At 41.1% G+C, this 16,843-nt stretch overlaps 1 protein-coding gene across 3 annotated transcripts; it reads left to right on the top strand.

Annotated features, from left to right (window-relative positions):
- The first annotated feature begins 226 nt into the window (after positions 1-226).
- LOC145015635 (uncharacterized) lies at positions 227-6,017 on the top strand. 3 transcript variants are annotated; one of them, XM_078974105.1, is made up of 4 exons: positions 227-487; positions 560-5,265; positions 5,485-5,554; positions 5,747-6,017. In XM_078974105.1, the coding sequence occupies exon 2, from the start codon at positions 666-668 to the stop codon at positions 5,235-5,237; it is 4,572 nt and encodes a 1,523-aa protein (XP_078830231.1). In that variant the 5' UTR covers positions 227-487; positions 560-665; the 3' UTR covers positions 5,238-5,265; positions 5,485-5,554; positions 5,747-6,017. The 3 variants fall into 3 exon arrangements, with proteins under 3 accessions (XP_078830231.1, XP_078830229.1, XP_078830230.1); XM_078974103.1 differs by having other exon boundaries at positions 5,485-5,549; XM_078974104.1 differs by having other exon boundaries at positions 604-5,265; positions 5,485-5,549.
- The last annotated feature ends 10,826 nt before the right edge of the window (positions 6,018-16,843 follow it).

The raw sequence follows: 16,843 nt of genomic DNA on the forward strand, positions 1-16,843 counted from the left end.
TATTAGTATTTAAATTTGAAATTAAATATGTTTTACATGTTTCCTTCATTAGCATGTTTAAAGCGTGTGTACATACATAAAAGAATTCTTATTTATCTGGATGAATATAAAACCCACTTATGCTTTAAATTGTTTTATTTTAATATTAAATTGATCGTTTGGTTTGGCAGGAAAACGATTGGTGGCATGAAGAATCTAAAAATCAGTTAGACTCAACGGTTGAAAGATTTTTGTAGCCAAAATCACAATGGCCCTTCGTTAACATTCTATTTTTCTTCAATTTTCATTTAATTCACATAAATCCTCCCCACCCTAATTTAGCTCCGATTTTTCATACTATTGATCCCCGGGAACCTTCTCCAACTCCTTCATCCATCCATGCACAATTCCTTTTCACAATCGATTCATAAAGTTTCATAGGTTAATATTATCATGTGAAGGGCTTCGTTTCGCAATCAGGGCAAGAGTTTGGTGTTTGATTTACATTGTAAGTTTCAATTTTGTGTTGTCATTTGTTTCATATCATTCTTAATCTAAAAAAATTAAATTCCTTTTTCAGCCTTTTGAACCCTAAATTTGGGATCCTATGATCTTGAAATACAGGAGCAAATTGATAACGCAATGATTATAGGCCATTTTTAAGGGGTAAAAAGGAAGGTTTCAATATGTTGCCAATGGCTGCCACCAAGGGATTAATCGATCACCTGTTATTGGCTACCTGCGAATGGTTTTTAATGTTTTGGGTGTTCATCGATGCGGCATTGGCTTATTCTCTTACAAAATTCGCTCGCTACTGCGATCTACAAATCCCATGCTTGTTGTGCTCGAGGCTTGACCACTTTTTTGACAAAGAAGAACCCGGATCTTATTTTCATTTGTTCTGCAACAGACACCAAGGAGATATCTCGTATTTGATATATTGCAATCTTCACAATGAGCTTGTGGATATACGAGAAATATGTGAAGATTGTTTACATAGCCAATCTAATTTGGAATGTTACAGGTTTGTGGTGGATAAGAATCTTGGTTGCATGGGATCCAGTATAAGAACATGTTCTTGTTGTAAAAGACAATGGAAAGAAAAACCGAGTGGTCAACCCATGATCGACCCGCATATGGTCGGGTCACGGGGGTGTAATAGTAATGTTACCACAAAACCTCCATTGCCTCGAGTGGGTCCGGGTCCGGGCCCAGGTCCAACTAGACGTGTTAGGTCTAGGCATGGAGATGGTGTGAGGAGGATAAGAAATAAAACGAAAAACCGTCATCATCGTAAGTATTCAATGTCTCCTGGATCATATTCTGATGCCAACATTACTTCTGAGTCAGAGTTTGAACCCCTTTTTTCTGATGATGATGATGGAAGCTTGATCATGCGAGGTGTCACAAATGGTGGTGATACTCGAAACAAGATTTTTGGAAGGCATTCGTATAGCACACCTGATTTTGGATCCCTTCTTGTTGAGTCGCAGCTTCATGAGCCTAGTGTAAGAGCTCGTTCTACATCCGTGACACCAAATGTTGCTCGATCCCTTCGAAGAAGTGAAGAAAATAATCCTTATTTTAAACCCAAGAAATACATGAATCCATCACCATCTTCATCAATGGATGGTTGTATGGCATCCAATAGCATTGGGAGTCAGAACCAATGCAGGATTTCTTCCAGACATTCTTACAGTGCCTGTGATTTGGGGTCTGCCATTCTTATGGAAATGCAACTGAACAGTTTACCAAGGCGTTCTGCATCCGTGACACCCAATAGTTCTGGTCATGGTTTTGGAGAATTTAAATGGCCAAAATGCCAAACACAGCCTGCTTCTTCTCATGAAACAGTCCAAAATTATCTTCACAAAGCCAAGAAAAGTAAGAAGTCGTCATCATCAACCAACTCCATGAGAAGGTCAGGTTCCTATGGGCACTTTGATGATTCTTCCATCTCACGTAACACTGATACTCAGAATCGAAACAAGATCCCTCGAAGGCATTCATATAGTGTGTTCCAGCTGGGGTGTGAGATTCTTTTGAATATGCCTACTGATGAACCTTTAACAAGTAATTCTTCTGCATCTTTCCAACAAAATGGTTCTTTTGGTTACGGTTTTCAAGATCCTAATAGCAATAGGAGGCCTGTTCACTCCTATTCACATTCACAAGAGCTCGATTCTCTCAATGCAATGTTATTCCCAATACAAAGACCTAATAACGCGTATGGATCGATGGACGATTCTTTTGTCTCTCGTACCACAGGTAACCAGTGTTATGACCGTAGCACCCTTCCTCGCAGGCATTCATATAGTTTTTTTGAGATTGGGTGTGAAATTCTTCTAAACATGCCTAACGATGAAACTTTAACAAATCCTCCTGCTTCCATCACGCCAAATCCAATGCAATTTCCTAATAAAAGAGCCAAAAGAGCTAAGAAGAATCCGTCTCCATATTTACACAAGAGTGAGGGGCCTAGCTCTTGGGATGATTCTGTTATCTCACATAATCAAAATGGAAACACAAACTCAAACCCTCGAAGACATTCATACAGTGCTTTCGAGTTAGGATGCGCACTTCTATTCGAGTTGCAAAAGGATGAAAGCTTAAAACGTCCACGGCGTTCTGCATCGATGACCCCAACTCCTCAAATTGTTCATGGTTTGGGAGAACAGAACAAGACAAAATTCCAAAATCGACCCAATTATTCTCCTTCACATAATCCGTTTTTAGACAGGAATCATGGTAATGGGTCTCTCGATGATTCTGTTGTCCCACGTAACAACGGTAACCGTGGTCAAAATACACTTCCCCGAAGGCATTCATATAGTGTTTTCCAGCTAGGCGGTGATATTCTTCTGAATATGCCTCACGACGACGAAAGTATGACCAGTCAACCTTCATTTTTTACGCCAAATGGTGAACCACAGAGGTCGTCGATATTCCATATTAAGAACAGTCCTTGTCATTCACCGGAGAAGCACAAGTCTCATCATCCGCATCCATTACATCATAATGGGGTGCCATTGCATCCACCGACGGGATCTGTTAAAAGATTCAGCTTATCGTCTGATATCGGTAACGATTTCTCAACCGCCTCCTTTTTAGACAAGAATAAATGGCATGGATCCATGGATGATTCTGTTGTATACCGTAGCATGAATAATCAGAATCAAAATAATGTTCCTCGAAGACATTCGTATAGTGCTTTTGATTTGGGTCGTGCCCTTCTAGTTGAGATGCATCTTGACGAAAGCTTAAAACGTTCCTACCCTTCACCTGCACCAAACTATTCATCTGGACTTGGTTTGGGAGAATTTCATCAGCCGAATTTCCAAAATAAACCTAACCCTAGTTCATCACAACGAAAAGCGATGCCATGGCCTAGAAGCGATGGGTATGGATCTTGTGATGATTCTTTCATCTCACGTAATGCAGGTAATCATAATCAGAACGAGAATCGTCGAAGACATTCTTACAGTGCTCTTGAATTGGAATGTGCACTTTTGCTAGATATGCATCTTAAAGAAAGCGCAAAACGTCGTCGTTCTGCATCTGTGACACCAAGTGCATATGGGCATCATTTTGAAGAACCAAGGAATTCAAAGATCCAAACTAGACCTGGCCCAATACCACAACCAACAGGTCCAGCACACCCCGTTAACGGTTTTGGTTCATCGAACAATTATTTATTTAATAATAATAATAACAATCGTCACCATGGATCTCTCGACGACTCTGTTGTTTCACATGGAAGAGGTAATAATCGGAAGCGATACAGGAAGCTTGTAAGGAATTCCTACAGCGTTTCTGATCTAACATCGCCATCTTTGGAAATGCCTGTGGAGGAAGGTTTCACAAGTAAGTCTGCATCTTTGACACCAAGCTGTTCAATCGGTCAAGGTTTAGGAGGATTGGATTGGTTGCAATTCCAAACCGGAACAACTTCTGTTTCACCAGAGCTCGATTCTAATCAACTACATCATAAAAAACGCAAAAAAAGTGAACGTGCAAAAGCCAAGAAAGGTAAGAGGCCACTGCAACAATCAGGCAACAATGGTGGAGGTGGAGGTGGAGGTGATTTATCAATGGATAACACTAACTGGTATGATGCGTTTGATGATCCTGTTTACTCTAATGACACGGGAAGTCGAAACCGATACGCAATCTTTTCAAGAAACTCCCAAAGTGCTAACGATTTAGGATCCGTACTTCTAGAGATGCATCTTGATGACAGTATAAGAAGCCGTTCTAAATCTTTAACACCAAATTCCTCGATTGGATATGGTTCACAAGAAGAAAAGTGGTCAAAATCCCAAATTAAACCTAGTCCTTCTCTTTCACCAGAGCGCCAATTCCATGCTGAAAAACCCAAAAGACATGACCACCTAGAAACCGAAAGGGATAAGAAACATTTGCCTCCATTGATCCCCACAAAAGACGCAGATTCATCTACTAATATCAGAACCGATGCATGCTCAATGTGTTCAGAAAGAATGGATGCGAGATCTTTGGATGGAAGTACTTACACTGAAATGGAGGTTGATGGTATTGTGGAGATAGTGAAAAAAAAGGCAGAAGATGACGTCAGATGCTTGAGATTGTTGCAATCAGAATTAGAAGCCGAAAGAAACGCTGCAACAATAGCTGCAAATCATGCCATGAACATGATCACAAGGTTACAACAAGAAAAAGCTTCTCTTCAAATGGAGGCCTTACAGTACTTGAGAATGATGGAAGAACAAGCGGAATATGATATGGAAGCTTTACAGAAAGCTAACGAGCTTGTGGAAGAAAAAGAGAATGAAATTCAAGATTTGTTGGATGAATTGGAACAATATAGAATCAGATACGGGGATTTATCAATGGGGAGTATCCATGTTCCTATTATCATCTTTGAGAATGAAAAAAGGTACATTTTGGAATCCTTATCGACACTGGAAAAGAAGCTTCATCAACTGTGTGATGGTGGTGATCATTTGAATGATGACAACAGCTTTTTAACACCTAAAGATTCAGCGACATCTAATGGGGTTTTTGATAAATGCCATGAAATTGATTCAGCCACCATGGAGCATGAGCTTTTAGAGCTTAAAGAAAAGATTGAAGGTTTACAGGCTGATATTGAGCTTGTTAAACATGCCTGTAACTCACTCCATGGAAGTGAGGGCCTTGAATTTATTCAAGAAATAACTCATCAACTACAAGATTTGAGAAGACTTATGGTTGATAAAAGAGGCATTTCTAGCAATTGATAGGATAAATCCTTCTACAAAAACCGAGGTAAGGGACTTTTTCTTTTAACTTAATCTGCTTAATAGGTTAGAAACTTAATCATGAGAAAGCGACTCAACGGATTAAGCAAAAAAAAAAAAACTGACTTAATGTATTAAGGCACCAACTCTTTACCTATTTAACAATTTTTTTTTTTTTCACATTAATATTCTGAAATTTTATACTTGATAATGTCTCATATATATAAATTTCTGTATCTTGATGCAGTTTGCAGCTATTACCCATTTTTATAAAATGCAAATGGACGTCGTCACACGTGCATTTATTAGCAGGTGCAGTATGTATCATATACATATTTTTATCATGAAATTAGTAATATTTTTATAGTTTTGTTATTGGTGTGTGTGTATATATATATATATATATATATATATATATATATATATATATATATATATATAAGCATATTTTAATCATCTCACAAGAAATTTTGTACTAATGTTGACATGGTTCCTTGCATATGGTGCAGTATGCTGTTCTGATAGCAAGCGTATGACGAGTGCAAAATGATGTTTTCTCACTGGAAAAATAGGTTTCATTTATTTATTTTATTTTCCAATCTCTTTATTATTTTGTAGTTGGAATTATGATTTCTTGTTCATTTTGGATGTTGTAGTTTGGATGGAAATATATGTTAAAAGTGTAAACACCATGTGTATATGTATGACAATGATGTGTTGGTAGACATTTTTTTTTTTAGTTTAAAGGTCATTTTTATGTAAAATTTGGGGTTTTATTCATCCAGTATAACTCATTTATAAGAGATTTTACTTAATTTGGTCATTTGGAGTTCAAAACTTCAAATTTTGTTTTGTCCAATCTGGTCTAGTTCAAAGATTAAGAAAACTAATAAAAAAATAGAAAACTAATAAAAAATGAAAAAAAAAACGTCAACGGTCCGTTAGAACTTAGAAAGTTTGGGGTGATTATATAATAAATATTAATAAATCTCTTTCAAAAATAAAAATGAAAATCGTTTTTTGCATGTCTTTGCTTTATCAAAGAATTCATCATCATATTCATATACTTCCAAGTTCCAAACACAAAGTTGATGAAACTAAGTTGCGATCTTAATCCACAAATAAGTCTTAAAAGATCGTTTCTCTATTATTAGAAAAAGAAGGATTTCCCCAAACATTAGCGTTAAAACTTGCCAAAATACTCAAATTATGATAAATAGAAAAAGACACTTCAAATTTCAAAACAAATGGTCTGAACCAAATTACTGAAACTTTTTAATATAACAATACAATTATATGTTTAAATCTTATATTTATATCCCTATTATATGTTTAAATCTTATATAACTCAAAAAAAAAAAAATCACGATACACTATTTAAATGGCTAAATTGGCAGCATAACGTTAAGTAGTCCACCATAATATATGTGAGAAATATAGAACGGAATATTCTAGTGTTGTAATAACTTGGGGTTGTCTACTTCAACGGGATTACTTATTAGTAAACGGATTATTAGATGATTGAGACTCAATTAGTCAAAAGTCAAATATAGCATATAAAAAAAAGCTACTAATATTAAAAAAAAAACTACTAATATTTAAAAGCATTTTGTCAAATAACTACGAAATACTATTAGTAAAAAAAAATATAAAGACTATTATAATTATTATTATAGATAAGTTTAGAAGCAAAATTATATGAATTATTACTTATAGTTTTTCCTTCTAAGAGTTATATGTACGGAAACATTATTTATCTTTATCGAATCAATTAACTTACTTACACGTATCAAATATAGATTTAAAATGTTTATTAATTGAAACAAATACAAATCTTTCTTTTAAAGAACGGTTTCCAAGGGTTTATGCCTTACATTTGTATAAGCTTTGTATGGTTTTGATCGGATTCGGCTGGTCGATTGGTTCTCGGTTTTTAAAAGGCCTCCTAGAGGAGGCGACGTGATGCTTCAATATGAGCCGTTGAGATCATGCCTTACTCATGTTACTATGAGGATTCTTGGGAGTGGTCGATTGACCCTTATGTGGGTTTCACAGTTGCTTCAGCTCGAGCTCGAGCGTTGATTGATTCTATTATCTTAGAGGCTGCTCCTCAGCTGTCTAAATGGAATCGATTAATCCCTTCCAAATGTAATACGCTTTTTTGGAGGTTGAACTTGAATAAGGTGTCTACTAGAGTTAATCTTGGATAGACTTGGTATTGATGTTAGTTATGTGTTGTGTGTAGTGTCCAATTTGTGATGCTGATGTTGAAACGGTTAATCATATTTTTTTTCTTGTGGGATGACGTTGGATTTATGGAGTCTTCTTGCTAGACGGTGGAAGTTGGATTTGCCAGTTTTTTTCGTATATTTCAGATTGGTTATCTTGGATTGATCCAGTTCAGTTGTTTCTCCAATTGAAGAGATGTATAGATGCAGTTGTTCTTACTTTATTCTGGGTGATTTGGTCATTTCGGAATAAATTGTTGTCCGCAAAGATCTAACATGTCAAGGCGGTGCTTTGGGATTTCATCTGATCTCAGTCTTATTTGTGGGTTTCTTCTATATGTACTAAGCTTAGTATTGAGTGGATCAGTTGGGTGTAAATTTTGATTTTTTTGGAAAGAGAACTTCCCTAATGAGGGTTTCCAGGCCAACTTTCGCACACCGACTAATTCCCCGCTGCAAACATGAAACTTTACCTCATGCCCTAGAGTCACTGCAGATGAACCTCCATGGTCACAAGGGTTGAGTGGTGCAAAATTCGATTTTTGTAATTACTTAATGTGTTTTCCTTCTAGCTTTTTGTAACACCCATAAAATTTAGACCAATTTAAAACTTTTCAAAAACATTTAAAACCAACAGTTATTACAAATTTGTTTCAAAAATAGTCTATATCAGAGTTTCCCCAGAAATGATAATAAAAGATTAGGTGTTGTACGATCACGCATTCACCTTGTCGCGATCCCCTGATGTACTTGAAACAATAAACAGAAACTTTAAGCCCGAAAGCGTAGTGAGTTCCCTCAAAATACTCATACTCACAGCAATACACATATAATCATAAACAACATACTATGGGTCCAGTCAACCATCGGGTGGGAATACCCTAGGCCCTTAACCATCAAGTTGGAATGCCAACATACTATGAGTCCAATCATCCATGGGATAGAATACCCTAGGCCCACAACCAATAGGTTGGAATGCCCACATACTATGAGTCCAATCATCCTCGGGATGGAATACTCACGACCCACAACCAACAGGTTGGAATGCCCATGTCTGTTGGCTTTCGCATAAAGGAGATAAGCCTCAACTGCCAAACAAACATGTGGACAAATAACATATAATCACATAACAGTCTATAGACAATAACTGATCTAACGGATCATACCACATAGCACATAATACCATCCTATCTCCCAAGACATCGATCTAACAGATCATACCACATACCACATAATATTATCGTACCCTCAAGGATATCGATCTAACATATCATACTAGCATAACATAACCAGATAAAAATCCAAAGGGTCGTCCTTAGTGCCTTAAACCCCTGAGTATAGGGAGGATAACTCACCTCGCAACTGTTGACTCGTAAGATAAGCTCAAACTCTCATATCACTGCCACAAACTCCACCACCTATATTCATTGTAAAACCATACTTGTAAATTTCCAACATCCCAAAACGTTCCCAGAAGACCACTGGTCAACCCTTAGTCAAAGTCAAAGTTAACTGACAAGGTCAATAATCCCTGTTGACCTCAACTCGTCGAGTACCCTCAGTTACTCGCCGAGTCACTAGAGTGACTCGTCGAGTTCCTAAGGTTTGCGGACGTAAAATCCTTGCCCGACTTGTCGAGTTTCCCTTGCAATCGCCAAGTTCATATATGTCCAAAAGTTGGGAAAACCCCATTCGACTCACCAAGTCCCTCATCGGACTCGCCGAGCCCACGACAATATTCATCGGACTCGCCGAGTCGACCATGCCACTCGTCGAGTCCCTTCGGTCCTTCATCCATACAAATGCTTTTTAAGCCATGCAAAGGCTCCATATTATAGATCCAGCTTCACAAGGCATGCTTATCACGTAAAGTTGCAAACTTTACGTGCATGCAAAGCTCTAAAGCCTTAAAATAACAAAACTAATCTTGCAAATAGTCTTGCACTTTAGGGGGGGGGGGGGTTCATACTTGTCAAAGCTGGAAACTTTATGAACTTAGAGACTAAAAAGAGTTCAGATCTAAAGTTGCAACTCCAGATCTTAGCTCAAACACAAGAAAAGCTTTCTAAAAACCATCCAAAATAGATCTAGGAAGAGATGAGCCAAGGTAACAGCTTCACAAGGCATGCTTATCACATAAAGTTGCAAACTTTACGTGCATGCAAAGCTCTGAAGCCTTAAAATGACAAAGCTAGGCTTGAAAAGAAGTATTGCAGTTAAGGAGAGGTTCATACTTGTCAAAGCTGGAAACTTTATAGACTTAGAGACCAAAAAGAGTTCAGATCTAAAGTTTCAACTTCAGATCTTAGCTCAAACACAAGAAAAACTTTCTAAAAAACATCCAAAAGAGATCTAGGAAGAGATGAGCCAAGGTAACAACTTAATACCTTCAAAAAGGGTGCCCACTGAAGTAGATCTCTGATTCCCCACGAGTTCCTTGCTTTTAACCACTTGTTTTCCCCAAGATTTTCTCACAAAAATCCTTCTTCAAAGCTTAACACACCAATAAAGCACACACACACACACACAAATTTAGGGTTTGAAATGACAAGAGGTTGTAGATGGGAGGCTAGGGAGGCCAATGATCCTTTAAATAGGGTGCAAAACCCCAAAAATTAGGGTTTCATCCTCCAGCTCCTACTCGTCGGGTCCCTCATTGGACTCGGCGAGTAGGTCACTTAAACACGTGGACCAACCCACTACTACTCGACGAGTCGAGCAACCAACTCGTCGAGTAGACCTTGAAATCAAAAAGATCTTATAACAAAAGAAATCAATACCTGGGAATCGGGGCGTTACAATTCCCCCTCACTTGAACTAGACTTTGTCCTCGAAGAGCGCTGAGGTGAACAACGTTGGATAGTGCTCCCGTATCTCTGCCTCCAGCTCCCACGTCCACTCGGATCCCCTCCGATGCTCCCACTGCACCTTCACCAAAGGTATCTCCTTGTTCTGCAGGACTTTCTTCTTCCTTTCCAGTATGGCCACATGTCTCTCCACGTAATTCAGGCACTCATCGACCTAAATATCATCCAACGACACCACTAACTCCTAATCCATAATGCACTTTCACAACTGCGAAATGTGGAAAGTCTTGTGGATCCGGCTAAGCTCCTCCGGTAGCTCTAGCCTGTATACCACCTTGCCAACCCTAGCAACAATCCTGAACGGTCCAATAAAGCGAGGACCCAATTTACCACTCTTCCTGAAGCGGATCACACCCTTCCAGGGTGAGACCTTCAGGAGTACCATATCACCCACCTGAAACTCTAACTCCAATCGGCGCCTGTCGACGTAACTCTTTTGCCGACTATGAGCGGTCTGCAATCGCTGCCTAATACGCTGAATCTTCTGGGTAGTATGAAAAACTACCTCCATCCGTCCCATCACCCTATGTCTAACCTCACCCCAACAAATAGAGGTGCGACATCTCCGCTCATACAACATCTGAAAAGGCGGGGCGTCGATGCTGGAATGATAGCTGTTGTTGTAGGCGAACTCCGCAAGGGGTAGGTGGGAATCCCAGCTCCCACTTAAGTCAATGACACACACCCTCAACATATCCTCGGGGGTCTGGATGGTCCACTTTCTCTGACCGTCGGTCTGTGGATGAAATGTTGTATTAAAATGCATTCGTGTGCCTAGCTCCTCGTGGAACTTATGCCAGAAATGGGAGGTAAATCTAACATCTCGGTCGGAAACAATGGAGACCAGAACCCCATGGCGAGAAACGATCCCGCGAACATACACGTAGGCCAACTTCTCGGCCTAAGAAATCTCCCGTATAGCCAAGAAATGGGCACTCTTGGTCAATCGATCTACAATGACCCATATAGCATCAAACCCATTCATCGTCCTCAACAGTTTCCTAATGAAATCCATCGTGATCTGCTCCCATTTCCACATGGGAATCTCCAGGGGCTGCAACATACCATGCGGCCTCTGATGCTTGGCCTTGACCATCCTACAGGTCAAGCATCTCTCGACATACCAAGCGATTTCTCGCTTCATACATGGCCACCAATAACTCAAACTCATGTCTCTGTACATCTTGGTGGCCCCCGGGTAGATAGAGAAATGAGACTAATGAGCCTCCTCCATGACTATCTGTCTGACCCCACCAGACATCGAAACCCATACCTGACCACATCGAGTCAATAATCCTCAACTATCCTGCATAAATCGGGTGTTCTCACCCATGATCCTCTCCAACTTCCAATTCTCAGGTTGCATGCCCTCAACCTGAGCATCTCTGATCAAATTCACAAGCAGAGAATCCACCGCTATCCTCATATATATCATTGGGGTGGATGACCCAGCTGACTTGTGGCTTAAGGCATTCGCCATTACATTCACTATATCGGGGTGGTAAAGGATCTCACAATCATAGTCATTGACTACATCCAGCCACCTGCACTGCCCCATATTCAGCTTCAGATGATCCATGATGTGTCTCAAGCTCTTGTGATCTATGTATATGGTACAACAGACCCCATATAGGTAGTGTCTCCATATTTTAAGAGCGAACACCACCGCTCCCATATCTAAATAATGCGTAGGGTATCTCATCTCATGCGGCTTCAGCTGCCGCGACGCGTAGGCTATCACTCGTCCTATCTGCCTGAGGACCGCCCCTAATCCTATGATAGATGCATCACAGAACACCACAAAATCCTCAACTCCCTCCGGGAGAGTCAAAACTGGAGCCTCGCACAACTGCTGACGGAGGGTCTCAAACGCCCTCTGCTGCTCAGGGCCCCACCAGAAGTCCACTCCCTTCCTCGTCAGACGAGTGAGGGGTATTGCAATCTTGGAGAAATCTCGAATGAATCTCCAGTAGTACCCTGCTAATCCAAGAAAACTCCTGATATCCAGGGAGATCTTGGCACCTCCCATTGCATGACTGCCTCGATTTTGGCTGGGTCGACCAAAATCCCCTCCTGATTAACGAGATGTCCTAGGAACTGGACCTCTCGCAACTAAAACTCATACTTTGAGAACTTAGCATACAACCGTTCTCATCTTAGAACTCCCAATAACTCCCTGAGGTGCTCCTCGTGCTGCTCTCGGGTCTTGGAACATACCAAGATATCATCAATAAACACTATGACCGAACGATCAAGCATCAGTCTGCAGACCCGATTCATCAGGTCCATAAATACTGTTGGCGCGTTGGTGAGCCCAAATGGCATCACTACGAACTCGTAATGACCATAACGAGTTCAAAACGTGGTCTTCTCCACGTCCTTCTCTATGACCCGAACCTAATGATACCCCGACCTCAAATCTATCTTGTAGAACCAAGATGCACCCTATAACTGATCAAAGAGGTCATATATCCTAGGGAATGGATAACGGTTCTTCACCATCAACTTGTTCAACTCCCTATAATCAATGCACATCCGTTGTGATCGGTCCTTCTTCCTCACAAAGAAGATCAGTGCTCCCTATGGAGAATTTCTAGGTCGAATGAATTGCTTGCCCAACAATTCATGCAGCTGTGATGACAACTCCCGCATCTCGGGTGTTACTAACCGGTACGACGCCTTGGCGACAGGGGCCGCACCCGAAACCAGGTCAATTCGAAACTCGACCTGCCTCTCCGGAGGTATCACTGGAAACTCCTCCAGAAACACATCTGTAAACTCCCTGACTACTGGAACCTATGAAATTTAAATATGATCCCTGGCTCGCGTATCCACCATATATGCCAGTAAACCCGCACACCCGTGCTGAATATACTGTCGAGCCCTGGCAGCTGAATAGAACCCTGATCCCACTCTGGTGCCCTCTCGATATACAATCAGTTCTCTCCCACTTGGGGTTCGAACTACAACCCGCTGACCCTCACAATCTATCATGGAACCAAATCAGCTAAGCCACTCCATCCCCACAATCACGCATACTTCTCCCATGGGAATCAGAATCAAATCTATCGAAAAGGACACTCCGAAGATTTCCAACTCGCATCCTCAGTAGACCAAAGAAGTAGAAACTCCATGTTCGTTGGCGATAGAGACTCACAACGGACACTCTAGCTCGCCCACTGGCACACTGAACTTCCTACTAAATTTCTGAGATACGAAAGACCAAATCACCCCCAATTCAAATAGAACCAATACAAGTAATGAACTCACTAAAAACGTACCTAAACACAGGTACAACAAATAAGCATAACACATATATAATAAATGAGATAAAGGATAGAAATATACTAGCAACCACATCTGGCGCTGCCCTGGCCTCCTCGGCTGTAAGATGGAAGGCACGACCCTATGCCTTCAGAGGCTCTGACTTAACTAGCCTCCCATTCGCAATCCTCAAAGTAGCCGACGCTGAAGCCTGCACCGACTTGGTGTCTAGAAGAGGGAATTGGGCCTTTATATGGCCCACCTGCTCACAATGATAACAAAGTCTGACTCTGGAAGCCCGAGCTTGCTGTATGTAATCCTTGGCCAAATGGACCTGCTTGCCACATCGGTGGCACCCACTCCCTGATCGGCACATCCCTAAATGAGCCTTTTCGCACTTTCCACAAGTGCGGACGGGTTGTCCCCCAATCCCAGTATCAAAGGTCTTAGACTGCTTTAGTGTCGGCTGCGACTGTGTCGGGGCTTGTCGCTACTCCTTCAACTACAACTCGATCTCCAACTCATGTCGCTTTGTGGCCTCCTGTAACTCTAGAAGAGTATCACATCTTTGGGTAGACACAAACTATCAAATATCGGTCTTGAGCATGCTCAGATGACGAGTCATCTGAACCTACTTGGAAGCAAACTCTGGGCATAACATTTCCTTCTCAGTGAACATACGGGTGATCTCCGTAACCGACTCCCCATCCTGTCTCAAACTCAAAAATTCTTGAGCCAAACGTTCCTGCTCAACGAGTGGAATGTATTGGGCGCAGAACGTATCCTGAAACTACTCTACCAAATAACCGTAACCGCAACTCTCTGATCATCAGTGTACGGTCCTGTCGTCAACCTCCACCAGTCCTTGGCTCCAGACCTAAGCAGGTTCAGAGCGCACCTGACCTTCTAGTCAACAGGACATGAGCAGGTAAAGAAACATCCCTCCACATCGGAAACCCACCTCATAGCCTTGATGGGGTCCTGAGTCCCATCAAAAGTAAGGGGCTTCGTGTTTTCGAAGTCCCTGTACTGGAAGCCCCGACCGGCTCCTACTCCACCTCCTGTCGTTGTTACAGCTGATGCACCTGCAGCGGCAGCCGTCTCCTTAAGGGTTGCGTATCTGTCATCTAAGTACTCCATCATAGCGGTCTTGATAGACCCAAACAACTCCGGGATTTGACCCGAACAATCTCGACCACCTCATCACGGATGATATCCCTGACTCGATCCTCTGTCAACACTGGCTCATCCTGGACGATAACCTCAAGTTCTGTTGGGGCCTCCTGATCGCCCTGCCCTGATCCCGATCCGGATCCAGACACAAAACGCCTCGTAACCACCATACTAAAAATATAACATGAAGATATCAGAAAATTCGCGTAAATAACTGGGAACCAACTTCCAACTAAACCCTAGAGGTTGTGACTTCCTTGCTACGCGTATGGGTCCTATGCTTTCAGTAGTACGGGCCCATACTACCTTCCACACCTACCCATATTTGTCTCAAGTAGCATCACAACACCCTAACACTATCTATGCATATGGTGGTCGCACGACCTCGCTCATCCATGAGACTTCCACCAACCCCTGCAACACTAGCGTATGCTAACCATACATAATGTTGGATCCTATAGACTTTCGAATATTGGATCCTAACCTAAGCCCTAATCAATTAGAACAGAACGTAAGGCCAAATCAAACATTCTTGGGCTATAAGATCTTAATTATGTACAGCCGTGATACATACACAAGCAACTATAATAATGATGTTAATCCCATATAAGGAAATCCCTAGAATAGCAAGCATCATATAATCATGCAATTCTATCATGCAATTCCTGAAGATCCCTTGCCTAGTACTAGCATCATGTTCTAACATATCACATAATCAAATAAATGTACGGTATTTTAGGGTTTACTTACTGGCTCCGATTGATCACACACCATGCATCCTCCTTTACTTATTTTGAAAATCTTCCCTCGATTTGAGACTGGATTCATACGAATGTTCCCCCAATTCACTCAAACCAAGGCTCTAGTACCAACTTGTAACACCCATAAAATTTAGACCAATTTAAAGCTTTTCAAAAACATTTAAAACCAATAGTTATTACAAATTTGTTTCCATAATAGTATATATCAAAGTTTTCCCCAGAAACAATAATAAAACATGAAGTGCTATACGATCACGCCTTCACCTTGCCGCGGTCCCCGGATGTACCTGAAACAATAAACAGAAACTTTAAGCCCGAAAGCGTAGTGAGTTCCCTCAAAATAATCATACTCACAGCAATACACATATAATCATAAACAACATACTATGGGTCCAGTCAACCATCGGGTGGGAATACCCTAGGCCCTTAACCATCAAGTTGGAATGCCAATATACTATGGGTCCAATCATCTGTGGGATGGAATGCCCTAGGCCCACAACCAATAGGTTGGAATGCCCACATATTATGAGTCCAATTATCCTCGGGATGGAATACTCACGACCCACAACCAACAGGTTGGAATGCCCATGTCTGTTGGCTTTCGCACAAAGGAGATAAGCCTCAACTGCCAAACAAACATGTGGACAAATAACATATAATCACATAACAGTCTATAGATAATAACTGATCTAATGGATCATACCACATATCACATAATACCATCCTATCTCCCAAGACACCGATCTAACAGATCATACCACATACCACATAATATTATCGTACCCTCTAGGATATCGATCTAACAGATCATACTAGCATAACATAACCATACTTGTAAATTTCCAACATCCCAAAACGTCCCCAGAAGACCATTGGTCAACCCTTAGTTAAATTCAAAGTTAACTGACAAGGTCAATAATCCATGTTGACCTCAACTCGTCGAGTACCCTCAGTTACTCGTCGAGTCACTAGAGTGACTCGTCGAGTTCCTAAGGTTTGAGGACGTAAAATCCTTGCCCGACTTGTCGAGTTTCCCTTGCAGTCGCCAAGTTCATATATGTCCAAAAGTTGGGAAAACCCCATCCGACTCACCAAGTCCATCATCGGACTCGCCGAGCCCACGTCAATATTCATTGGACTCGCAGAGTCGACCATGCCACTCGCCGAGTCCCTTCGGTCCTTCATCCATACAAATGCTTTTTAAGCCATGCAAAGGCTCCATATTGCAGATCCAACTTCACAAGGCATGCTTATCACGTAAAGTTGCAAACTTTACGTGCATGCAAAGCTTTGAAGACTTAAAATGACAAAGC

Source organism: Lactuca saligna, chromosome 9, assembly GCF_052625555.1.
Source record: "Lactuca saligna cultivar CGN05327 chromosome 9, ASM5262555v1, whole genome shotgun sequence".
Classification (NCBI taxonomy): domain Eukaryota; kingdom Viridiplantae; phylum Streptophyta; class Magnoliopsida; order Asterales; family Asteraceae; genus Lactuca; species Lactuca saligna.

Excerpts from the sequence above, each read along its gene's own strand:
- LOC145015635 (XM_078974105.1), top strand. The coding sequence starts at position 666 with ATGTTGCCAATGGCTGCCACCAAGGGATTAATCGATCACCTGTTATTG.